The 26,259-nt window shown below is 55.1% G+C and overlaps 1 protein-coding gene across 3 annotated transcripts; it reads left to right on the forward strand.

The window, feature by feature from the left end:
• The first annotated feature begins 1,106 nt into the window (after positions 1 to 1,106).
• Positions 1,107 to 25,152, forward strand: NLGN3 (neuroligin 3). 3 transcript variants are annotated; one of them, XM_051827185.2, is made up of 8 exons: positions 1,107 to 1,240; positions 3,695 to 4,315; positions 5,030 to 5,089; positions 8,986 to 9,045; positions 10,696 to 10,845; positions 18,411 to 18,596; positions 21,872 to 22,661; positions 23,276 to 25,152. In XM_051827185.2, the coding sequence occupies exons 2-8, from the start codon at positions 3,859 to 3,861 to the stop codon at positions 24,117 to 24,119; spliced, it is 2,547 nt and encodes an 848-aa protein (XP_051683145.1). In that variant the 5' UTR covers positions 1,107 to 1,240; positions 3,695 to 3,858; the 3' UTR covers positions 24,120 to 25,152. The 3 variants fall into 3 exon arrangements, with proteins under 3 accessions (XP_051683145.1, XP_051683146.1, XP_051683147.1); XM_051827186.2 differs by lacking the exon at positions 5,030 to 5,089; XM_051827187.2 differs by lacking the exons at positions 5,030 to 5,089; positions 8,986 to 9,045.
• Positions 25,153 to 26,259: the final 1,107 nt, after the last annotated feature.

The following is a 26,259-nucleotide window of genomic DNA, read 5'->3' on the forward strand; positions in this document are numbered from 1 at the left end:
GCTGTCCTGTTGCTGGAACTGCTTGTTTTCCCATGACCCCCCCCCCCCCCAGCAGTTACCCAAGATCACTGCTGCTCACTCCCATTTTGCAGTAGAGGAAATACAGAACTTGCCCCAGAGTCACACTGGGAGCTCTGGCAGTGTTGTTCTTGGGCCCCAAGCTGAAGGCAAGATCCGAAGCTATCCTGGAGAGAACTGGTTTACTCCAAGGGACAGAGAGAGAGAAAAAAAAACTAGCCCAATCTTGTGGGGGTGGTATGGGGTGGTTTGACAACTCAAGAATAACAGCCAAGCTATACCTAATCCTGGGAAGTCTCAAGCGTGTTGGTCAAAACAAAACCAAAAAGGAATACCCGTCAGTAGCCAAGTTATAAAACATGAAATCCCCTTTGAGATCCACAGTGCCCTACCTACCTCAGTGGGATTTACCACATTTAAGAGTGGCATGTTCAAGGAATGGCACTCTGACAAGGGTATAGGGCAACGTGACTGAAGCTGGCTTACCCTGTTGTGACAAATGTTCTGAGAAGCCACAGGAAGAGAGTGTTGGCTGGGATAAAGGACATCCAGAGGGGCTTGGGGGTGCTGGACAAACTGGACAGGTGGGCTCTACACAGAAATGAAGACACGGTGACCCTGGATCTGGAGGGGAGAGGCAGATGCTGAGACAGCTGGCAGGCTGCCAGTGTTGAGTCTGACAGGTCCCCGCTGAATGGCATTGACCTTTGAGAGAGTGATGGGATATGGGCGGAGTGGCCCCACTGGTTTGCAGCTGGAGGAGAGGTGAAGGACACAGAGGGAGGTGGAGGCTTGTCTTTATGGAGCATGAATGAGGGCTCCTGCCCTCAGTGCCTCAGTTTCTCCCTTCATTCCAAGATACCAAGCTTTGCAGGTAAAGTTTGGACTAGATGTCCTGGAAGATCACCTGTCTGGTAACTTGGCGGTGTGAGGTGTGAATGTAAGACAAGGAGAAGGAGAGAGCATGAGCAGAGCGGGTTTAAGCATGGGGGAATTGGGCCATGCCCCAGGACTTGAGCCATCTCTGGCACAAAAGGAGTTAATGGCAGGGACCGCGCCCCCCCGTGTCCGGGCACGCGCAGCGCGCCCCCTTGGTGCGCGGGCACAGCAGCCAGGCTGCCGGAGAGCTGATCTCGGGGATTCGGGTGCGGAGCCCTTGGCCTGGAGGCGATATGGGTGGTCCGTGGCCGGGTTCAATCGCTCGCAGCAGCCCGGGGAACAGGTGAGGCCGCCTGCCCCGGTCTCTCATCCTCTAGCTGTCCATACCTTGCCCCCATCCTATCCCCTCCCAATTTCTGGCTCCTTCACTCCCCAGCCAATGGCCCCCCATCCCTTTCAACCCCATGTTCTCGATCGGCACCCCTGACCCCCCCCCCGCCCTCCCCCCGCAGCTTCTGTCCTCCACCTCCTCCCTAAATCCCGCATCCCTATCATCCTCCCGCCCATGGTCCCTCTGTTTCCACAGCGCAGCCCGCATGCTCATCAAAATACCCCTCTCGAGGGCCCCCAGCCCCATTCCTGTCTTGCACATTGCCAGTCCCCCCTCCCCTGCAGTGCAGCCCCATCCCCCTTCCATCATAGCATCTCATAGCCAGGCTCCCTCCCCCACTCTCTGCAGCCCCCCCACCCAATGGAGGCCTTTATCCTATCCTCCCCCATTCCAGCGCAACTCCATCCCCCGATCCCATTCCAAACCTGGGGCGCCCCCAATACCGCAGTTCTCAATACCGGTCCATTTCTGCACAATGCCCCTCACCCAATACTGCTCCAGCCCCCAGAGTGTCCCCAGATGCCATTCTTATCCCCGGCATTGCTGCCTTCCCTTGTCTTCTCCCAAATTGCAAGTTGGACCAGGATGGAAATCTTGGCCTTGGGGACTCACAGTGGGTCCTAGGGTACAGAGGGCGTTTGGGGGTCGGTCGGTTTGTCTAGGTGTTTGCGGGGGAGGGGCTACAGGGAATTAACTCAAAGGGGATTTTGGCATTTGGCGCCGAAGGGTTACAGGAGAGGGAGGCATCTCGAAGGGGTTAATGGAATTTGTGGGGTGGGGTGGCACTGAGGGGGTTAATGAGGGGGGGTTGCTGGCGGGGAAGCCGTGTGAATGAGCGGTCTGTGCCCCAGAGTTGCCATGGAGACGGTGAATGGGGGGATTGTGTGAACTCAGCTGCGGACTACCCCCCCCCATACACACACACCCACCCACTCCCTCCTGCCCCACCTCCCTACTCCTACCCCTTCCTTCCCCCTCCCCTCCTCCCCTCCATCGGGGTGCATTCTGGGCAGTGTCTGGGATCTTCCCCCCCATACTTTGCTCCCCATTTCCTCTGAGCCCCCACCCCTTTGGTCAGTTTACCCACCCTTCCTCCTCTCTCCTCTCTCTGTCTCTCTCTCGCTCTCGCTCTCGCTCTCGCTCTCTTGCTCACTCTCTCTCTCACACACACACACACACACACAAGCACACGCACACGCACACGCACACACACATTCTCATTCCCCTCTCGTGGTGGCCGATTGCCGGGCGTTCCCAATCGCCCTCCCCCACCCCTTCAGCCAGTTCTTAAAGGAGCAGAGCTGCAATCTTGGAAGGCGGGAGAAACGGAGAAAAGGAAATGTGCATGCGTTGTGCGTGTGCTTGGGCGTGCGCGTGTGACCGTGTGGAACGCCTGTGTGTGTGTCGGCTGTGTAACGGTGTCAGGAGGCCCGTGTGTCTGATGTGTTGCTATTTCTATGTCTGTCTCCACCCATGTGTTACCATTACGCTGTGTGTGTCTGGGTATTTACCTATGCGGATGTGTGTGATTAGGTCTCCGTAAGTCTCTGTGTGTGCCTTGTGAGGCTCTGGCTGTGGGAGGCGCTCTGTTGGACAGCGCGGGACCCGCTGAGGGGGTCTCTGGGTCTGGAATGCATGTCTGTGATCCCGGCATGGTCTCTCTCCCTGTCTTCCTTGAGTCTTGGTGGGTTTATTTCTATGAGTCTCCGAGAGTGTGTCCCCCACACTCCATTGTTTAATTTACACTGGACTTGGATGAGCATCGGCAGTGCCTAGGGTGCCTTGGGTCCTAGCATTTGGTGTGAATTAAGAAAGATCCGGCAGAAAGCACGAGGCTTAAGGATTTGGGAGCAGTTGAAGGCTGAGGGCAAATGGCCAGGAAGAGCGCAGGAGGGTCTGGGGACTCTGGTGAAAGACTGTCCTGCCCCTGCCCCTGCCCGGCCTGAGGGCAAAGGGGGTCTCACTGTGGGACCTTCTGCCTTGCTGCTGCTTTCTTTTCTTATGCGCAAGTGTCCCAAAGTGAGGTTAACAATCCTGCTGTCTCCTGCTCTGGAGGTCCCTGTGCGGGATCACTGGGAGTTCCCACAGCACGCTCAGGGGGTCCCTGGGCGGTCTCCCCCACCCCCTCCTACCACGTGCTACTCTGGCTCCAGCTGACCCTGATGAACTCCACTGGCTGTGCAGTTGAACTTGGGAACTGTGAACTCGTACACTGGCACCAACCGTCGCTCAGGCCATCCCCTTGGATTTTTTGTCCAACCTCGGCCAGGTGCTGCATAGAATGGTTCTGACTGCCTGGTTCTGGAAGCCTGGGCGTGAGAATTGCCCAAGCCCAGCGGGACACCAAAACAGACTCCTGGCCCTTCCAAAGCGTCTTGGATGACTCGTCCTTCCCTCTTTCCACAGGCCTGTCTGGCCCTGAGGGAGTCCCCTTTCTGAAGCTGTGGTGCTCCGACGACCTGCTCCCTCACTTTTGAGGTTCAAGTCAGTGTGACCATGAAGGGGCTGCCTATTGGGCGGATGCTGTGACCCTGGAGTCTGCCTCTTCTGCCAGTCCCCCTGCCCGGAACATGTGGCTGCGGCTTGGCCTGCCCTCGCTGTCCCTGAGCCCCAAACCCACAGTCGGCCGCAGCCTGAGCCTCACCCTCTGGTTCGTCAGTTTGGTGCTGAGGGCCAGTACTCAGGCCCCAGCGCCCACGGTCAACACTCACTTTGGAAAGCTTAGGGGTGCCCGGGTACCATTGCCCAGTGAGATCTTGGGGCCTGTGGACCAATACCTAGGGGTGCCCTACGCGGCGCCCCCGATCGGCGAGAAACGTTTCCTGCCCCCTGAACCACCCCCATCCTGGTCTGGCATCCGGAACGCCACACACTTTCCCCCAGTGTGCCCCCAGAACATCCACACAGCTGTGCCCGAAGTTATGCTGCCAGTCTGGTTCACTGCCAACTTGGACATCGTCGCTACTTATATCCAGGAGCCCAACGAAGACTGTCTCTACCTGAATGTCTATGTGCCCACGGAGGATGGTGAGTGCGGCGACCTGCCACTGTGCCCCTCCCCGCCTCCCGCCTGCCCTGTCGTGTCGCTGGCTTGCATGTGGTGGCAAACCCCAGCAGCATGCGTCTGTCTCTCTGTGAAAATGCTTCTAACCATCACTCAGCTTGGCCTCCCCGCCCCCTCTTGCCCCCCTCCCCCTGCCCCGGTTCCTCCCTCTCCCAGCATTGTCCTAGCTCCCATGTGTGAGTGACACTGTTGCCAGGAGAGGGCCTGGTCAGGCCTCAGAGCTTTGACAGGTTAAGGTCCAGTGCTGGATGGGGGTCCCCCCCCCAGGGTGGGGGAGTATGAGTCAGTACCGGCAGCTGCCCTGCGGGAGGACGCTGGCTCCACCAGCACCCCCCCGCCCTCCCCCCACCACCACTATAGCCAATTCCACCTGCTTCAAAAGGTGGTAGGTGTGTGAGGCCAAGGGAGCTGGGCGTGGAGGGGGGTGGGCAGGGGTGAGCCTGGTGGGCAATGCTTAGGTGGCTCCTCTTTTCACTAGCTGATGCCTCCTCCCGCGGGGCGGGGGGGAGGATCACACAAAGGTAAGTGACAGAAAAAAAGGAGATGGTGGGACAGGCTCTCTGCCATGTGCCGTCTGCAGAGCGACTCAGCTCTTGGGGCCTGGGGGTGGGGTGGGGGGGTGCATGCCCCTGGGCAGAGGCCTCCTGTTATTTTTTAGTTTTTTATTCATTTTACAGTAAAGCGGATTTCCAAGGAATGCGCCCGAAAGCCCAACAAGAAAATTTGTAGGAAAGGAGGTAGGTAGCGAGCCGGCGGGGAGGGAGAGAGAGAGAGAGGGAGGGCTGCCTGCCCACCTGCCCTTGCCCCTGAGGACCTGGCCTTCCTCAAGCAGCCCAGTCTCAGGGCACAGTGAACAGGCACAGGGGCTGCCTCATCTGAGGGCCCTGGCTGCTTTTCAGGGAGGAGTCGGTGAACCTGAGAACAGGCTCAGAGCAGAAGCAGCAACCCCATTTCCCCCTTCTTCCAATCTCCCCAGTCCCAAATTCCACCCTAGAGTGAGTACCAAAGACAGAGCCAGCGGCTCGCGCGCTCTCTCTCTCTCTCTCCCTCTCTCTCTCTCTCTCTCTCTCTGTGACACCTCAGGAGAAACAGCCAAGACGGAGCCAGAGGCTCCGCCCTTTTGCCAGTGAGCCACACGACCCTTCCCGTCCCCCCCCTTCAGTTGTTCCGTGGGTTGAACGTCTGGACCCCATCCTCCAGTCCTGAGGCTTAGACCCAGCACGTGTATGCAGGGTTAGTGACTGTTGCTATGCAGCCCGCACCGCTGGCCCCACCACCCTGCAGTCAGGGCCGAGCAGGCAGACCACCTATGCCTATGTCACCTATGCAGGTGGCGGAGCGTGGGGGCAGGGAGAGGCAAGGGGGTGTCTGGGAGCTCCCAGTCAGAATTCAGAAGGCAGCTTACATGATCTCCTGAATTTGAAATTCACCCTCTTGCTGAGAGGAATCTCTCCCGGCTCTGCATGCCACTTGCAAAACCCTTTGGTAGTTACCTCGTAAACTCCTCCTCCAGGTCTCTGGAGGCCTGTAAGGCAGGAGTCAGGATCCCAATTTTACGGATGAGGAAACAGGCCCAGGGAAGTGACTTGCTGCTGCTCAAGGCCGACCCCACCCCCCGTGCTGGTCTGTTGCAGAGCTGGGACCCAAACCTGGGCCTTTTTGACCCTTAGGGCATGTTCTTTCCACTGTAGCCCTCAGAGCCGGCCTCCATCGGCTCCTTCCCACCTCCTCAACTCAGAGAAGAAACAAACAAACAAAGAAAAGCTGACATGTGGATGGGTTGGACGGAATTAGAATCAGTAAGAGCCTAAGGAACAGGTGGAAAATGCCAGCCGGATCCGTGCAGCCCTTCGGCAGGCTTGCAGTTTGTTTTCCCGTCATGTCCCAGGGCAGGGTTTCTCAGAGTGGGGTCGCCCAGGTTCCTGGGGATGGGATATTCCCTACCGCAGAAGAAGAATTGCTGGAGGCACAGCCCAGGAACCGACATGCTGAGCAGGGGCCCTGTGCGCTTTAGGTGCCCACTGAAGCGTGGCGTGAGACACGATGCCTTGGGGACAGTGTTTCGCTGCATGCCCACGCGCAGCCCAGGACCGTACACACAAAGCCTGAGTGAGTCCCAGCTCTGCTGCCAACCCACGGTGAGCCCTTAGGCAAGTGCATCCCTTTAGGAGCCAGCATTGCCACCTCTGGAGTTGAGGTAGGGGACTGATGGGGCGTTTGTATTCCACTCACCCATAAAAGCATCAGGAAGCCAGCCTGTTAGACCTCTTAGGACCAGCTCCTGTGAGTTACTTGCTGGAGTGGGGTAAGGAGAGGAGCTGATATTAACCTTGACCGTTCATTAGGAACAATGACCTCCCCAGGGTTCTTCTGAAAGCTCGGGGTGGCCCAGGCCAGCCCTGAGAGTTTGGCCAGACAGCAGACTAGAAGCCCCCTACTCAAATACGAACATTTCCCCCATCATGACAATGGACTAGGGCAAGGTCATGGGCAAGGTGCTATCAGGATTTGAGGTAGAGGAAAGATTTAGACATGACTAACAGCCTGATTGTTGCTCTGAAGAAGCTCCTAGTTAGGCATAAAACTCAGCTGATTTCCCTAAGGCCCCACGAGCAGTGGGTTCCAGACTCTGTGTGTGTGTGTGTGTGTGTGTGTGTGTGGTGGGGGAGGCGACATTTGCCCATTTAGTGTTCCAATTAGTTCCCTATGCAGGGCCTATTCGAAGAAGTAGGAATCATGAGAGCCACACCCAGAGGTGATTAGGGCTGTGGCATGCATAGGTCAGATGGGGTGGCCTGGTTGCCATCCTGCAGAGGCCCAGTGTTTGGGGACGGGGGCTGAGCCGTCCTGGGTGAGAAACATGACAGCAAGGAGTTACCGAGCAAGGGCCAACTTTCAAGCTGCAGCCGTCCAGGGACACTGTCAGAGTGGAACAGGGGGACACAGCTTGCAAGTCAGGAACAGCCGACGACAGGAAGTGAAGGGGGTTTCTGGGGCAGAGCTGTCCCGCCCCTCAGCCCCGCCCCCGCCCGGCAGAGTGGGAGGAAATCCATGTGTCGGGAGGAGGGAGTCCTGGCAGTCTGATGGGTTGGCTTCTGCGTGGGTGATGATGTCTGCGTCCCAGCGGGTTTCTGAGGGCACTGCGGGCAGGTGTTGAGCTGACGCGGGAAGACGGTAGGTGTTCCCAGAAGTCCAGGAAGCTGGGGGTATGCTCTACCCAAGGGCTGGGCTCTAGCCCTAGTGGACAGGCCATCTTGTCGTATGAGGGCACGTCCCATTTTGATGGCTAGCTCTCGGGAAAGCCGGTCCCCAGAGCCCAGGTCGCCTGGGAAAGGGGGCTTTTCCTGCCTCCGGGCTGAGCATGAGCCCTGTTTTCACACACCGGCCGGTATCCAGACAGGAGAGCCCCCCCCCCCCCCTTCAGAAGATGTACTTCTCATCTCCTTCAAACAGGAAGGAGAGTGGATGCCAGCCTACCCCCAGCTCCGGAATGTCTCTCTTCTCCCCTCTAGTCTCTTCTCTCCTTGCCTCACCTCTCCATGCTCCCATCTCTCTTCTCATCTGTTTCTTCCTTCTCTTTCTCCCATCCCAGAAAGGCGGCATGGTGCAGTGGAAAGACCATGGGCTTTGGAGTCAGGCAGACCTGGGTTTGACTCTCACCTCGAGCACCTCCTAGCTGTGTGATCTCGAGCAAGTCACTTAGCCTCTCTGAACCTCAGTTTCCCCATCAGTGAAACAGGAATAAAGATAGGGATGTAAGCATCCAACCATATGGCAGAAGTAGGGGGTATGGTACATGGTAAATATTTCAGTACATGGCAGGAGCTAGCACCATTATTCCTCTCTTGCTCTCGCTCGCTCTCTCTCGCTCTCTCCATTGTCCCTTTCTCCTATGCCCTTTCTACCTTCCCTCCCTGCATCTCTGGCTTTCCATCTCAGAGCAATGCTTGCTGCTCTCCAGACTGGTTCCTGCGGGCAGCAACCCCATTTGCCATTAACCAGAGCAGGGGAGGGCCCAGCGAGGAAGAGCAGAGAGCAAACTTCATTTCCCATCTTCTCCTGTGGGAATCAGGGTCAGCTGAGGCCTGGCTCCAACCCCCACGCACTGGGCCCTGGGAGCTCAGGCTTGGGGTCCCTGGTACACATCTCTGCCCGAAACAACCTCACATGGATACCCACACATGCTGGCAATGTCATCCCTCACCCGCGGTACCTGCCCCTGTGTTCCAGCTCCACCTGCCTGGGCCCACATGTGCAGCCTCTTTCATGCAGAATGAATCCTCCCCTCCCCCACCCCCGGAAGTGGACCTCTGGCTCTGTGCCCTGGCCCACCTGCCGCTACCTCCTTCCTAACTGGGAAGGGAATTGGTTGAGATGGGCTGATGGGGACAGGGAGGTGGGGCAGGGAGGTGCAGGGAGGCCAGCACAGCAGAGGCCTGCAACACCATCATCCTGATAAAGGTCTGGGCCTCAGCCCACCCATTCCCTCAGTTCTTGCCATCCCTCCTGCCTGTCCTGGGCTCAGGCCCAGAGCTGGCTTGCTGGGCCACACTGCAGTCATGCTGTTTTTGAATTCTCTCTCTGTTTTGTTCTCTGTTCTGTGCTGTTGTGTCTCCCCGTGTCTGGTCCCCAGGATCCGGCGCTAAGAAACAGGGCGAGGACTTAGCGGATAATGACGGGGATGAAGATGAAGGTATTTGGGGGCTGCAGGGCGCGGCGGCTGGTGCATGGCACAGAGCCCCTCCCCTTCTCGATGGGGAGAAGCCCCATCTGTCTGTCTGTCCGTCCGTTGGTGTGTTTCTGTTCCTGTACAAGGCCGACGGGCTGTTCCTCCATCTTTGGCCGCACTGGCCACTGGGAGTTCCAGGGTGATGGACATGGCTGGCAGGAGCAGGAGCCACAGCAGAGCCACGGGGAAGGCATCCTCCTTGCCCCAGTCCCCCAATCCCATCTTCTGTGGTTCCCGGGCACCTGCCTCTGCTGAACACAAGGAGAAAGGAGAGGAAAGAGGGATGGCGGGACGGTGGGGGTGGGGGGATGAGGCACGCGGGATACTAGATGGCCAGACCATCCCTGGGTTTCATTGCGGAGACTCCTGCGTCTCACAGGGAGCCTGGCTCCTGGGAGAGGGGCCCAGCGGGACGGTGAACCGAAGAGTGAGACAGTAAGAACTGAAGGGGCTGGAGAAAGGCAATGCCTAGGCTCTCCCCAGCCTTCTCCCACAACAGAGCGATGGCCTCAGGGCCAGGGACTGCAGTGGGTTCGGAACAGGGCCAGAAAGAGTGTGTGGGTTCTAAGGGCAGGCTGAGGCCAGGACACCACGGCTGTCGCCAGACGGCATAAGATCCTGGGGTGCCGATCGCTCGATGGGGAAACAGGTTGTGTCCGCTCCACAGCAGTGAGTGCTGCCTTCTGCCTCCATGCCCTGCTCCTGCCCCTTCGCCCCTGGAGGGGCCAGCTCAGGGGGCCCCTTGGTGATGGGCAGGGCTGTGCTGGGGGGGGGGGAGGGTGGGTGTGGCAAACGGGGGGGTCCGCTCACACATGAGAGGCACCAGGCAGAGGGAATTAGGCCTGGAGCCTTCTTGTGACTGCCCTGGCCCCGTCGCCTCGCTGCCTGGGCTCGGGAGCAGCTGCCTGCCGGGCCCTTATTGAATGGCCTCTGGGGAGGCCCCCATCTTCATCTTAATGCTGACTGGGCACAATCGCTCGAATCCTTAGCTCTGCCTTACCCCCAGGGAGAATGGGGAAAAGGGCACGTGGCTGAGCAGCCTTGTCAGTAAGGCGCCCCCCCCCCAATCTCTGCCATTCACGCCCCTCTCCCCTCCTCCTTCCTTGTTCTGTCCCGTGCCACCCCTTACTCCCACACCTCTTGTCTCTGTCTGCACTGGGGGCCAGCTGCTGCCAGTGGCTGTTTTTCCATGTAACTGGTGTAGTCTTGGGGTTGCAGGGCTCCCAGCCCCCGGTTTTCTAAAGCCATGTCAGGTCCCAGGACTCCTGGGTGCCCAGGGCAGGGACTCAGCTGACGCAGCTAGGAGGCCAGCCCTCCCTCTTCCTGCTGCCCCCCCCCACCCCTCAGCCTAGCTGCCTTTAGCTGGGAGGCGCCAGTAAGCAGAGTCTCTAAAACACATGATGGAAGCCCAGAGGGCTCTGGCCAAGGCTTGAGCTCCAGGCCGAGCAACCCCACGCGAGTCCTGCCCGCAGGGATGGTGGTAGTGTCCTGGCACCTGGGATAGCTTTGCTGCCTGCACCCCCTCCCCCCACTCCCCCACCCAACCCAGGGCTGGCGGGGGTGGGGGAGGAAGGGCATCCTACCCAGCCTGTGTCTCACCCCTTCTCTTTGCAGACATCCGGGACAGTGGCGCTAAACCCGTCATGGTCTATATCCACGGAGGCTCTTACATGGAAGGGACAGGCAACATGATTGACGGCAGTGTCCTCGCCAGCTATGGCAACGTCATCGTCATCACCCTCAACTACCGGGTTGGGGTGCTAGGTACGCCTTCCTGCCAGGTGCCTAGAAGGAAGACTGACTTCTCAAAGCTGGGAGGAAAGAATGCCTGGGGCAGGGCCGGGGGGCAGTTAAGCCTTGGCTCTTTAACTGGTGTTCATGACCATGGTAAAAATGCTGTATGGCCATGGGCCCTAGCCAAATCCTGGCAGCTACCCCAGTGTAGGGACCACTGGAAATCCAAACTTCACACCTTCTCTTAGGTCCCCAGTCAATTCCTTGCTACCAGGATTTTGGCTGATGAGTTTTGTAGGGCCTGTTAAATTTTCTAGTGTCCTCTCTTCACGCCTACACACACAGACACAGACACACACACACACACACACACACAGATTCCTTCTAGTGGACACCATGCCCATGCACCCATATACCCTCACACACCCACCCCAGCCACTCCCACACATGCACCTCCACAAAGCACACACGCTTAGCCCCACATCTGCATCTACACACCCCATCACCCAGAAAGACACTGTCCCAGGCATGCACATCCACCTACCCACAGGCTGTACACACTCCCCAGCCACACCCCACATGTACACATTTCTCTCACCCTTTGTATATGTACACACACACACACACACACACATTCTCATATACGTCTTCCCACCTCTCCACCCGTGCACACTGCACAGATCCACATCCCACTTTCATCTGCCTCCATCTTTATAGCCTACACCTTGCACAGCCACACCCCCACCCAAACTCCACACATGTATTCAAAAGATATACATGCACATAGGTATTCCTTCCACCTTACTCCCACACAAACACCTACCAATATCCCTCTACCCACCATACTTCACATCATCTACTCCATACCCCCACACACCACCCCCATACACAAGTCTGTCCCTCACCTTCCCCGTGTAAATACAAACCAATACCCCCTCCCTACACACATATAGCCTCACCTGTATGTCCACCCCATACATTTACAAATGCTACACATGCACACAGCCTCCCTGTATCCCTGCTTGCACATCTGCACATATCCCATGTCCTACACATATGTATTCCCCCTACATGTTCTAACACACACATGTAGATTTATGCATTTTTCCCATACATACCCTGCATGTGAAGGGCCTTCAAAAATGTTCACAGGAAATGCCATGTTGTAAAAAAACTACTCGTAAGTTGCAAGCATTTGGGTGCCCAAATGAGCTTATCTTTTCATTCCATTTTCCATAAACTCTTTGAAGTATCCTAGTCTATATACCCAATAAATAGACATGTGCTTGTTCCTTCACCTCACCCCACAAATCTATATGCATCCAGGTTACGTGGAGCTGCATCCGTGCATACATGCACACACACCTGTACTCCCTGGAAGCATAGCCGTGCCTCCGAACACACATCCTCCTGCTCTCTCACACGCTACCACCCGTTACACGTGCATTTGCACTCCATCCCAAACACCTCCTCGTACACACACACACACACACACTGCTGTGTACACACTTGTTTCAGCACTTTAAGCTGCCTCTCTATTCTGCACCTTCCTTGGTGATCTCCCAATGCCTATCTAGGGCCCAGGTCTTCAGGTAAACAAGCGCTTCAGAGAGGGTAACTAAGCATGTGGACCTGGCTCATCTGGACCCTGTGTCCCTGTAGTGCCTGGAGGAAGCCAACTTCCTGCCTGGAGGGTTTGTGTCCTCAGAGTTGCAGTGGGTGAGGGGAGGGCCTAGGCTGCTTGTGAAGCTGTAGGCCTCGGTACGGAGCCAGCAGTGAGGCATGGCTCACTCCATGGCCAACTGTTCTCACTGGTGCACTTCACTCTGTTGCTTTGCGCCTTCCAACCCTGGGGTGAGGCCCTGGTGGTGCATTTATATATGCAGAAGGCCCATCTCGGTTGACTTACCCTTATCACATCACTATGTGGGACAGAAAGAGACCTTTTTTTTTAGTTCAGATTGGAGAAATTATATTCCCTGGGAAAAAACAGAGTGTGTGTCCCCGTCAGTGGCACCTGGGACAGGTGGGGCTGAGAGATATGCACGCAGGGCATTACCTGGGCTCACACAGCCTGGTGGGCTCTGGACCCCATGATTCTGTCCCTGCCACTTCATCTTTCTGCTCTGCCTCCAACACCACAGCTGGATTCTTGCCAGCTGTTCTACCTTGTGGAGAAAGGGGATCTGAATTTCAGGGCGTCATTGCTGTGGGCTAGGTTGGGCCTACATTCCTGTCCTAGGCTCTTACCTCTTCCTTGGAGAAGCAGTCTAAGTACAGGCACAAACAGAATGTGAAAAGTGATAGTTTATTTACAAAGTGAGGAAAAGATACACATGCACACGTGGGCATTGTTCAGGGAAAGTGGGCCAGGAAAGGAAAAGAGAGAGGTTTTCATACCCTGCTCACTCTGGGTCCACGTGGTGGTGGTGGTGGGGGGACGGAGAGAGAGAGAGAGAGAGAGAGAGAGAGAGAGAGAGAGAGAGAGAAAGAAAGAACCCTTCCCTTTACCAGGTTCCTTATGAGCTTAGAAAGAGGTATGGTTACATGGTACCATCCCCAGGTCCCAGGCAAGAGGAGGTACATCCTGGGGAGGGGGTCATCTGATTGACAGGTGGGTGGATAGGGTTACGTGGGGCATAACACACACACACACACACACACACACACACAGTTGTTACAGGCCAAAAGCAATTTTCCTTTCTTTTAACAATTTTAAAGACAGAGCTCCATTCTAGAAGGCTGATTTGGAGAATGCTAAGCTTTGGCCTCAGTGCCATGTTAGCAGGCCAGCAGACTGAGAGAAGGAAAAGAGAGCAGAGGAGAGGGGGAAAAGGAGAAGTCGAGAAGGGCTGGGGAGAAACGAGGACGAGAGCGCTGCAGGCAAAGGAAGGCAGAAAGGAGACAGAAGGAAGGACTGGGGATTTCGCCCAGACTGTGAAGTCTCCGCAGCATCAGCTTGGAGCTGTGGGCTGCACAGAAGGCTGACGTTGGGGAGCTTGCCCTGTGAGCGCCGATGCCCCGATTACATCACGGCCCCTTGGCGGCTCTAATCCTTAAGCTTCTACATCAGAAGTTCTTTTTTTTTTTTTTTTTTTTTTTGACAGGCAGAGTGGATAGTGAGAGAGAGAGAGAGAGAGAGGTCTTCCTTTTGCCGTTGGTTCACCTTCCAATGGCCACCGCAGCTGGCGTGCTGCGGCCGGCGCACCGCGCTGATCCGAAGGCAGGAGCCAGGTGCTTCTCCTGGTCTCCCATGGGGTGCAGGGCCCAAGCACTTGGGCCATCCTCCACTGCCTTCCCTGGCCACAGCAGAGAGCTGGCCTGGAAGAGGGGCAACCGGGACAGAAGCCGGCGCCCCGACCGGGACTAGAACCCTGTGTGCCGGTGCCGCTAGGTGGAGGATTAGCCTATTGAGCCGCGGCGCCGGCCAACATCAAAAGTTCTTAACCTGATGAAGCTATGGCCTCTCCCCAGAACAATGTGTGCACATACACACACACGCGTGTGCACACATATACACACACAATTGCATGGATACCCCTGAAATTCACCCAGGTTAAGAAGACCCTTTATAGCCTCCTCTCACTTGAATAACTAGAAGAACACATATAGGGGACAGGAGTGTTATTCTTAAGACTTGCTTATGTTGATGATGAAAATAATAAGCATACTTCCAAAAGTTCACGGAAAATGGAATTAAAAGGTAAGTTTATTTTAGTGCAAAGTTTTTGAAATTTGTGAATAGTTTTTTTTTAATTTATATATTTATCTGAAAGTCAGAGTTACAGGGAGAGAGGGAGAGGCAGAAATCTTCATCGGCTAGTTCATTCCTGAAATGGCTATAACAGCCAGGTCTTCTTCCGGGTCTCCCACATGGGTGCAGGGGCCTAAGCACTTGGGCCATCTTCTGTTGCCTTCTCAGGTACATTATCAGGGAGCTGGATTGGAAGTGGAGCAGCCAGGACTTGAACTGGCGCCCATATGGGATGCCAGCATTGCAGATGGCAGCTTAACCTGCTACACCACAGTGCCAGCCCCCCAAAGTTTTTTCAGAATACATATTTTCCATGAACTTTCTGAAGACCCCACATATGCATGGATTTTTTTATTACCCCAAACTGGCAAGGAATTATTTTTTAAAAAAAAGATTTATTTATTTGAAAGTCAGCGTTACACACAGAGAGAAAGAGAGGCAGAGAGAGAGGTCCTCCATCCACTGGTTCACTTCCCAATTGGCTTCCACGGCCAGAGCTGCGCCGATCCAAAGCCAGGAGCCAGGAGCTTCTTTCGAGTCTGCCACATGGGTACAGGGACCCAAAGACTTGGGCCATCTTCTACTTCTTTCCCAGGCCATAGAGAACTGGATTGGAAGTGGAGCAGCTGGGACACGAACCAGCATCCATACGGGATGCTGGCACTGCAGGCAGCAGCTTTACCCACTACGCCACAGTGCCGGCCCCTGGCAAGGAATTATAAACTGAGATTTCTTTGGAAGTTCTCCACCACTTTCTGTGTACCCTTCATTTCCTGTTCTGCAATGCAAATATAATCAATAAGCCACTTGATTGGGTTCTGGGTACAGACAAGATTTTTTTTTCTTGGCAGATGTAGAACAGGGGTTTGTCCCTGATGCTTGGGGACTGTGTTGTGAAGCTAAGGCTTTGTTATTCTCTTTCTCAAAGCATTCCAAACCACATGGCTGGTTCTGGACCCCAATTCCAGGCATTCATTCACTCTCTCTCCCAGCAGCTTCTCCTGAGCGCCAAGCCCAAGCAGACTGCTCACCCTGAGGGGCTTCTCTATCCTATATCTTAGATGAGTCATGTATGTTGAGAATGTCACAGGCTAATCCATGAATCCCCTCCAAGGCAGAGGGCTAGCTATTATTTGAGAAGCCCCCAGCGGGCTTGGAGCCAGCAAAAGAAAGGAACTCCAGCAGGATATAAGATACAGATATTCCTGGGGCTGAGGAAGTAGGAGCGTGCCAAGTTTTATTCTGGGTTCCAGAATTTAATCCTCCTTCCTTGCTCAGGTACCCTGCAGGCAAACTGAAAACCTGGCAAACGTCAAGCCTTAAGTGACACAAGTATCTGGTTTTGATACAATCTGTTGACAATCAGCTTACCATGTGTTGCAATATAAACTCAGGCGCAGGGAGACTGGCTCAGATATATTCTGATAGTTTCCACAGTTTGGTGTTTCAGCCTCCACTCTCAAGTGGTTTCTGGGGTGGCTGAGTTCCTGGGAAACTAGCAGTGACTACTCTGCCACACTGCCAGGTTTGGCGTGTTTGTAGTCAGTCGGGTCTGCTGTATAAGCTGCTCAAGCTTGTTGGATATTGAACTTCAAGCAGGACCCTTCTCAGAGTAAGGATTTTTTAAATTTATTTGAAAGGCAGAGTTACAGAGAGGCAGAGGGAGAGAGAGAGAGATAGAGAGAGGTCTTCCATCCACTGGTTCACTCCCCAGATGGCCAGAATGGCCGGAGCTGTGCTGATCCAAAGCCAGGAGCCAAGAGCTTCTTCGGGGTCTCCCACTTGGGTGCAGGGGCCCAAGGACCTGGGCCTTCTTCTACTGCTTTCCCAGGCCATAGCAGAGAGCTGGATTGGAAGTGGAACAGCTGGGACTCAAACCGGCGCCCATATGGGATGCCGGCACTGCAGCTGGCAGCTTTACCCACTATGCCACAGCGCCGGCCCCAGTAAGGATGTTTGATATGGCACCAGCCACATACTTCATTGTCCCGTATCTAGGGCTCATGGGACCCAAGGGAGCAGAGAGTGATGGTTAAATCCTCCCTGCTGGAGCCTTTGTTCCTCACCCAAGAAATTGGAGCAGTCTGCTCTACTAGGACCGAATGCACACTTTCCCTGAATGATGCCTTGGTCAAGGAAAAGAGAATATGGGGGAAGGAGAGAGGACTGACAGAAGCACTGAGGGAATTTGACCAGAGGGGCTCACAGCTTGGGCAGCTGGGTGGGATCGCGGTCAGCAGAGTACTTAAGGCTTGTGGAAGCAGCTACAGTTTCTCCATGGGGCAAGCAAAGGAGAAGCAAGCTCCCTTGTCTGCGGGAACCGGGACTCCTCCGTTCATCCTCATTTGGGCTTTCTCTGATGTCTCCTCGTTTCCTCCTCTGGAACCTGGGGTTAAAGGAGTCTTGTCACTAGGTCCTGGGGGGAATAACAAAGCCTTTGACATACTTCATTCTACCAGAGGTAAAATCAGTGACATGGTGGAAGATGAGCTCTTTTGTGGGAGCTAACTACAGAAGACTCTGGAAAGATAGCCATGAGGGCTTGTACCTTCTTTAGTCTACTGGAATTCAGCCCCCACCCATGGACTCCCTGGATGGCCAGGGAGCTCTGTGAGCTGCCAGGCCTCCTGAAACATGGCCTTGTGCAAAGTTCATTCCAGGTGCTGTGAGTGAGCTCTTAACTGTGGAGTCAAAAAATACTCATCCTAGTGTGCATTGGCAATGTCTGCAGGAGCGCTGCAAGTCCCCACCTGGAAAGACCCCTTCCGAAAGCTTAGGGCTGGAGAAGACAGAGCCTTCCAAAGAACCTGCCGATCAGGGGGAGAGAGATCAGTCTAAAATGGAAGCGGGGTGGGGGGAAATATAGGGCATCTCTGTGGGATAGCCAGCAGGTGGGCGGGAAGGTAGTCTCCATGGCAACAAGTCTCCACAGCAGCAAATCCCAGCAGGTGGGCGGGAAGGTAGTCTCCATGGTGATCTGTCTCCTCAGCAGCAAATCCCCGTGGGTGGGCGGGAAAACCTGTTTCTGTGGTAACGCACACGGCACTGACTTCCCCATTTGTCCGCCAGATGAACAAGATGGTCTAAGCCAGTGGCTGTGCGACTTTCATAGGCATCAGCATCACCTGGAGAGCTTGTTAACAACACAGATTGCCGGGCCCCAGGTCTTGGAGGAAGGGCAATGAGAAGTGCCCTGGGAATGAGGGCAGGGGGAGATTGGAGGCCCTGGCAAGAAGTGGAGGTGGACTCGTTCCTACAGGAAGGGCAAGGAGACAGAGAAAGATGGGGAAAGAGAACTAAATGCAGCTCTACAGTGTGCTGCACACGTTATACATGCTTATGCTCATTGGATCCTTCCCACCACTCTGTGAGGTATTTTTAGCCTCATTTTGCAGAAGAGGAAACTACGGCCCAGAGCTTTTAAATAACTTGCCCAAAGGCTATATAACTAGAATGTGTTAGAGCCAGGACTCAAACTAAGGACTGGCTGATTCCAAGCCCCCTGTCTTTCCTCCACATCTCACGAGATATTAGGATACTGTCCCTGGGTAATACAGCAGGGCAAAGAATGCTGACTTCTGGCCATTTGCAGTTCCTGCGATCTAAGGGTCTCACCTGCAGGCCCCTCCTTCCCAGCTGGATAACAAGCGGGAGACTGGGGACCACCCTTTCGTGTACTGCTGACACTAGACCTTGCAAAAAGGCAGCAATGGCTTCTAGTTGCGAGGTAGAAAGGGCCACGCGGCATGTTCACCCTCTATCCTCACCTCCCCGACTCCTGCCCGCCATCTTAACCCGAATCCTGCCTCCTCCTCTTCACTGTCCCCTCTGTTGAATCCAGGCTTCCTGAGCACCGGAGATCAGGCTGCCAAGGGCAACTATGGGCTCCTTGACCAAATCCAGGCCCTCCGCTGGGTGAGCGAGAATATCGCCTTCTTCGGAGGAGATCCCCGCCGTATCACCGTCTTCGGCTCGGGCATCGGCGCATCCTGTGTCAGCCTCCTCACACTGTCCCATCACTCTGAGGGTGAGTAGCTTACAGGGCCACCCTGAGCCCCAGGCCTTGTAGGCTCCAGAATGCCCAGCTCTGTGCCCCCAATATTGCTTTGCAGGGTGGCTGGGAAGGGAGGAATGGACCTGTTTCCTCTAAGGAAACAAGTGCCCTGAGAAAGCAAGGTTCTCCCGAGACGGGGGTCTTATTTGGGAGAGTAGAACTAGACTTGCCTCTCTGAAAGGACAGTAGTTCTTTTTTTTTTTAAGATTTATTTTATTTATTTGAAAGACAGAGTTACAGAAAGAGGTAGAGACAGAGAGACAGGTTTTCCATCTGCTGGTTGACTCCCCAGATGGCTGCAACGGCCAGAGCTGTGTCGATCCGAAGCCAGGAGCCAGGAGCTTCTACCAGGTCTCCCACGTGGGTGCAGGGGTCCAAGGCCTTGGGCCATCTTCTACTGCTTTCCCAGGCCATAGCAGAGAGCTGGATTGGAAGTGGAGCAGCCGTGTCTCGAACCAGCGCCCATATGGGATGCCAGCGCTTCAGGCCAGGGCGTTAACCCACTGTGCCACAGCACAGGCCCCAAGGACAGTAGTTCTTCTGGGGCAGGGGACCTCATTCCATAGTGATCTGGGGACGAAAATGAGTTTCTGAGTGTCAGAGAGACTCTCTGCCTTTCTCTCGGAGAAGCAAGTCCGTACGAGAAGGGAAGCGTCTCTGAGGGCGAGGTGGGTCTGAAATGAGAATCCCTACCCTGAGAGGTGGACTTCTGAGGGACAAGGGTCTATTATTGGACCCCAAACCTTCCCCCAGGTGACACAATACACCCAAGGGAGATTCTTTTTTATTTTTAAAAAAATCTTATTTATTTATTTATTTACTTGAAAGGCAGAGGAACACACAGAAAGGGAGAAACAGAGAGAGAGAAAGAGATCTTCCACTTGCTGGTTTATTCCCCTAAATGGCTGTAACAGCCAGGGTTGGGCCAGGTTGAAACCAGGAGCCAGGAACTCAATCGGGGTCTCTTATATGGGTGGCAGGGGCCCAAGTACTCCAGCTCTTTTACCTCCCGGGTGCATTAGCAGGAAGCTGGATCAAAACAGAGTAACTGGGACTCGAACCAGCCGCTCCCATATGGGAGGCAGGTGTCCTGAGTAGCAGCTTACCCCTGTGCCACAACTCCCACCTTGAGACTAATTTGGTTTTCACTTTATTTGAGAGAGAGAGAGAGAGAGAGAGAGAGAGAGAGAATCTTCTATCCTCTGGTTTACTTCTCATATGCCTACACCATGCAGGGTTTGGCCGGGCGGAAGCCAGAAACCTGGAACTCAATCCAGATCTCCCCATGTGGGTGGCAGGGATTCAAATAGTTGAGCCATCACCTACTGCCTCCCAGGGTGGGCATTAGCAGAAAGCTGGATTGGAAGCAAAGTTGCTAAGAATTGAACCGTGCGTTCAGATTTGGGATGTGGGCATTTCAACCAGCTGTACTAAATGTTCTCCCCCCAGACTTTTTTTTTTTTTGAAGGATTTGAGTTAGTAAGAGAATTGAAGTATAGCGCATGAAGGCCTTCTGAATCTTTTCTAAAAAGATTTATTTATTTATTTGAAAGAGTAACAGAGGCAAAGAGAGAGAGAGAGAGATCTTCCATCTGTTAGTTCACTCCCCAAATGGCCCCAAGGACTGGGCCAGGGCGAAGCCAGGAACTCCATCCTGGTCTTTCACATGGGTAGCAAGGGCCCAAGTACCTACTTTCCCAGGTGCATTAACAGGGAGCTGGATCAGAAGGGGAGCAGCCAGGACTCAAACCAGTGCTCTGATATGGGATGCCAGCACTGCAGGTGGCCTCTTAACCCACTGTGCTCCAACATCAGCACCCCAAGACTCATTTTAACCTCTCCCCTAAACAGGAGGCCACACAGGCCCCCACTTTTTTTTTTGCACGGCACAGAATGTTCTGTCCACCTCTGCGCTAGAGAGAACATTCTGTCTCTGCGAGGCAAAGCTGAGCTTCTCCTGAAGGCAACAGCTTCCTGAAATATGAAGTGACCTTTTCTGAAGTAAGGAAATCTGTGAGAAGACATGTTCTTGTTGTCAAAGCCAACGCCACAAATTGGTGAGGTTTTCACAGGAAGACTTTCAGTCCCTCAGAGACCTAGAAATTCTGTCTCTGCCCTCCAGGGTGAGGCTACCCGGGGAGGGAAGAGTCAGGTGGGACCTGCCTCGCGAAAGGGAGAGAACGTGTTCCTGGGTGACAGGAGCGGGAACAAGACTGCCTCCCCCTTTTTCCCCAAAGGCGGCTGAAGGACCGCTGTGAGGGCACTGCTTCCGACTGGACTCTTTCCTTTCCTGGAGGGGCATCGTGCTCTGTCTCATCGGGGCCCCTGTCTTGGGAAGCCTCGCTTCTTTAAAGATCCGTTCTCTTGATCTCTCTGGAATTGACTCATGGAATAGTGGTCTTGGGAAAAGTGAGGCTGTCTGTTGAGTTGTAATCTACATTTGTCTCCCTCTCTTTCTGCCCATGCAAACCGCCTTTCTCTCAGACATGCCAAATTCTGCCTTGGGATGCTAGGGCTAAGGAAAGAATGGTACCCTCTTTTTTCCCCCCTAGAGAGGGGAAGAATCGTCTCCTTTTTGAGTCTGGGGGACTGGCTGCCTCTGAGCTGTGGGGGAGAGTGGTGGGGGAGGCAAAATGTGGGTGTGAAGTTGCTATCAGTAGCTTCAGGAAAAACATCTCTTTGGAGACTGCACACTAGGAGGGCACGTGCCCTGGGCACCTTCAGACCCCAAGGCCTTTGCCCTCGAGATCTTTCCCCCACACTCCCCGAATGTGGGGCTCTTCTCCTGCCTGCATTTCTCATCCCTCATGAAAAAGACCCCTTTGTGGTATAAGCGCCAGCTCCCTGGTGGTGCGCTGGCACAGAGCGGGGCCCAGCTGGGCAGGAAGCAAGAAAGGAAGACAACGAGAGATAAAGAGAGGGCGCATAAGGAGGCTGATGTGTGGGACCCAATGGGTTAATTCTTCCTGGCATGTCCTTAACCCCCAAGTTACCAACCATCCCACCAGGCAAGGGAAGCAATGGAGACACCTGATGGTGGGGGGTGGGGTGGGGAGCTCGCCTTTCAGCGGAGGGCTCAGCAACCCTCCTCTGGGCCTAACCCCTCATCCACTGCTGAAAGTGTCCTTCTCCCTTCCCAGCCCATTCAAAGTGCATGGCGATCTCAGTGGCCAAGCAATAGGATGTTTTGTTGTTGTTGTGTGTGTGAGACACGACCGATCTGACCTCATGCTGCCTGTCTTCCATAGGGCTTTTCCAGAGGGCCATCATCCAAAGTGGTTCTGCTCTGTCCAGCTGGGCTGTGAACTACCAGCCGGTGAAGTACACCAGCCTGTTGGCAGACAAAGTGGGCTGTAACGTGCTGGACACCGTGGATATGGTGGACTGCCTTCGACAAAAGAGCGCCAAGGAGCTGGTAGAACAGGACATCCAGCCGGCCCGCTACCATGTGGCCTTTGGCCCCGTGATCGACGGTGATGTCATTCCTGATGACCCGGAGATCCTCATGGAACAAGGCGAGTTCCTCAACTATGATATTATGCTAGGTGTCAACCAGGGCGAGGGCCTCAAGTTTGTGGAAGGGGTGGTCGACCCCGAGGACGGTGTCTCTGGCACTGACTTTGACTATTCCGTCTCCAACTTTGTGGACAATCTGTATGGCTATCCCGAGGGGAAGGACACCCTGCGGGAGACCATCAAGTTCATGTACACAGACTGGGCAGACCGCGACAATCCTGAGACCCGCCGTAAAACACTGGTGGCGCTCTTCACCGACCACCAGTGGGTGGAGCCTTCGGTGGTGACAGCCGATCTGCATGCACGCTATGGCTCACCTACCTACTTCTACGCCTTCTACCATCACTGCCAGAGCCTCATGAAGCCTGCTTGGTCAGATGCAGCTCATGGGGACGAAGTACCCTACGTCTTTGGTGTCCCCATGGTAGGTCCCACTGACCTTTTCCCCTGCAACTTCTCCAAGAATGATGTTATGCTCAGTGCTGTTGTCATGACCTATTGGACCAACTTTGCCAAGACTGGGTAAGGAGAAAATGGTTTTTTTTTTTCCTTCTTTGGGACCCCCCCCTCACCCAGCATGCCGTCTCCTCTGCTCCTCTCTCTAAACCTCTTTCATCTTCCCTAAGATAGCCCCAGAAACTGGCTTGCCCTTCCTGCCTCCCCTTCTCCAATCTCTCATGCCATCTTCTTTCCTTCAGAACGTGTGTGGAGGCTTGGAACTCAGTTAGCGGTAGGACTGAGCACGAGTGAGAGTTCAAGGTCCACGGCCAGAGGCCACAGGAAGTGGGCATAAAGTACGTTCAGAAAGAGGCTTCGGAGGAGGGCCCTTAGCACAGCCAGGTGGCGGCAGGACTGACAGGTGCTCATGTGAAGAGAAGAAAACCCATTTGTAGCCTGATCTTGGAAGATGAGCACAGAGGAGGATGAGACGGTTTTCTATGCCGCTGCTCACTGTGGGGCCTGCAAGTTCAAGCCTAGGGGGAGAGAGGGAGGGGCCCTGAAAAAGACGGAAGTCCGGGGGCGGGGTATGTTTCCGACTGGGAAGAGGTTTAGGGGGTGGGTGTGAGAGGACAAACGCTGGGCCCTTTCCTCGTCTGGGTAGAGTGGTGACCCCAGATTTCCATGTGGTATTTCAGGGATCCCAACAAGCCGGTCCCCCAGGACACCAAGTTCATTCACACCAAGGCCAACCGCTTTGAGGAAGTGGCCTGGTCCAAATACAATCCCCGAGACCAGCTCTACCTTCACATCGGGCTGAAACCAAGGGTCCGCGATCATTACCGGGCCACCAAGGTGGCCTTTTGGAAACACCTGGTGCCCCATCTGTATAACCTGCATGACATGTTCCACTATACGTCCACAACCACCAAAGTGCCGCCCCCGGATACCACCCACAGCTCCCACATCACCCGCAGGCCCAATGGCAAGACCTGGAGCACCAAGCGGCCAGCCATCTCACCTGCCTACAGCAACGAGAACGCCCAAGGCTCCTGGAATGGGGACCAGGACGCAGGGCCACTCCTGGTGGAGAATCCTCGTGACTACTCCACCGAATTGAGTGTCACCATCGCTGTGGGGGCCTCCCTCCTGTTCCTTAACGTGCTGGCCTTTGCTGCCCTCTACTACCGTAAGGACAAGCGGCGCCAGGAGCCCCTGCGGCAGCCTAGCCCTCAGAGGGGAGCCGGGGCCCCAGAATTAGGAGCTGCCCCTGAGGAGGAGCTAGCGGCGTTACAGCTGGGCCCCACCCACCATGAGTGTGAGGCCGGCCCCCCGCACGACACGCTGCGTCTCACCGCCTTGCCCGACTACACCCTGACCCTGCGGCGCTCCCCTGATGACATCCCACTCATGACCCCCAACACCATCACGATGATCCCCAACTCGCTGGTAGGGCTGCAGACCTTGCACCCCTATAACACCTTTGCCGCAGGGTTCAACAGCACCGGGCTGCCCCACTCACACTCCACCACCCGGGTATAGCTCCAGCCCAGGGGCACAGCTCATCTCCCCGCCCCCCACCCCCAGCTCCCTCCCTCCCAGAGCCACGCACACATGCGCACACAGACACGCACACACGGACACAGACAGACATCTATGTATACGCACGCACCCACACCCTACAGCAGAACCACCTGCACAAACACAGACAGATGTGGACATGCACCCGCATGTACAGACAGCAACACCGATATGGAAGCAAACGTGAACAAACCCTGCAAACGGGGACGCCAAGGAGTCCTCGGCCAACCGAGGACCCGTGGGACAGCAGCTGCAGCCAGCTCCCTGAGCCTGACCACAGACACTCCTGGGGGGCCTGAAAGCCACAGCTGGACACCCCCTCGGTGCTCGCCTTCGGCCTCTCTTGGAACTGCACCACCGACCAACTCCAGACTCGGGAGCTGTCAAGAGCACACTAGCTCTTCCTCCCCCCACCCCCCAGACTTGGTCTTTTTTCTGGGTCTTGTTTTTGTTGATTTTTAAAAAAAAAATTTTCAAGCAAATGCTTTTTCAACCCATGAGTGCTAAGAGGCTGTGGAAGGGAGGTTCTCCGGACCCAGGTCGCTCTGGTTCTGGAACCCCCAGTGCTCACACAATCAGGCCAAGGGAAAGGACTCCTCCTCCTCCCTCCGAGCCCCCCCACCCACCCGAAAGAAACAGGTTCGAGCGAAACCATGGGGTGGAAGGAGGAAGGAGCTAATGATGGCTGGGACTGGAGAGTCGCAAGGGAGAGGCATCCGACCACCTCTGGGTCCCCATGGAGGGTTGCCCTGCTTCCCCCAAGGCCAGCAACATCGCCCTGGCTAGCCCGAGAGCCCTGAGATGTGGTGAACAAGGGCCTCCAGAGGCCATGTCACTTTGCCCCCACCCCCTCATCATCTGGGCTCTGCCTCTGCCCCACTTTCTTTACAGTCTCTTTTTGTGTCTGTCATTTTCACTTTCAAAAAGGCGGTGTTTTTTTTGTTGTTGTTGTTGGCTTTTTTTTTTTTTTAAAGAAAAGTTCTTAAAACACTAACGGAAACCCATGGAGTTTGTCCTTTGTAAAAATTTTAAACACAGTGTCTTGATATAAAAATAAAAAAAAAAATCCAGTTAGCACTCCCAACCCGCCTCCCTTGCACAGGCCTTGCCCCAGCAGACCTGGGACAGGGTTAGGAGTCAGGAGGGCAGGCGGCCGCCCTCTGCCTCCTGAGCCTCTTTAAGCTGATACAAATCTAGATTGCTCTCTGCTGGCCCCTGCAACCAAGGCCTTGCCAAAATCAATCAGGTTGCCGGCCCCCTCTCCCTGCCGCCCAGGCTCTGGGTTCCTGCAGCTGTAAACCTCTTCCTAGCACCTCAGGCCTCCGAAGGAAACAGGCAAAAACAATCCTTCCTTCCTCCTCTGCTGCCGCCGCCTCCTGCTCTGCTGTGGCCACCACCATCACCACCACCTCGCCCTCATCTTGGACTGGGGGCTGGGAGGAGGCTTGACCTCTAACTTGCTGACATTCTTTGTCTTATCTAAATGCAGCGCGGCGTGGCATCAGCCATGTGGACTCCCTGGCCTTGGGTGAGGTCGGCTGAGCAGGGGGCCCTGCCATCCCCAAGGATTCTTGTCTCCTTGTTGTGGGCGTTCTGATTGAAGAAGCCACGGGGTGGGGGGGCCCTGGCAGCCATTACGGTCCTGAGATGGGATCCATGCCCCCCCCGCCAGGGCGACCCTGCGGGGACAGGTGTGGTGCAGAGCCAGGGAGGCTGCACGGGGTGAGCATTATGGGATGTCACTGACTTCTGACATCAAGGACTAACCTGGGAAGCTGCTCACGGGAGCGTGACAGCTGGCTGGGGTCGCTGGTACCTCACAAGCCAGGACTAGCATTCTTCCAGGTGACGCTGGCAAAATGAGGGAGACGAACAGTCGCCAGCAGGACGATGGTCAGAGGGGCCGAGCACGAGGCAGTGTGTACAAAGACCAAAACCCAGAACTCAGGTACTAACGCGGTACAGGGACAAGAGCGATGGGCATGGTAGACTCTGACACACGTAACACTGACAAGAGAAAGGACGACTGCTGAGAAGAGAGTGTCAGGGCGGTAAGATGACAAGTTGAATGAGTCCCTAGTATAGAGCTGGTTTTCTCCCT

Source organism: Oryctolagus cuniculus, chromosome X (genome assembly GCF_964237555.1).
Source record: "Oryctolagus cuniculus chromosome X, mOryCun1.1, whole genome shotgun sequence".
NCBI lineage: Eukaryota > Metazoa > Chordata > Mammalia > Lagomorpha > Leporidae > Oryctolagus > Oryctolagus cuniculus.

Coding starts and splice junctions, on each gene's coding strand:
- NLGN3 (XM_051827185.2), top strand. CDS start 3,859: ATGTGGCTGCGGCTTGGCCTGCCCTCGCTGTCCCTGAGCCCCAAACCC. Junction 5,090..8,985: donor GAAAATTTGTAGGAAAGGAG/GTAGGTAGCGAG, acceptor TCTGGTCCCCAG/GATCCGGCGCTAAGAAACAG. Junction 10,846..18,410: donor CTACCGGGTTGGGGTGCTAG/GTACGCCTTCCT, acceptor TGTTGAATCCAG/GCTTCCTGAGCACCGGAGAT.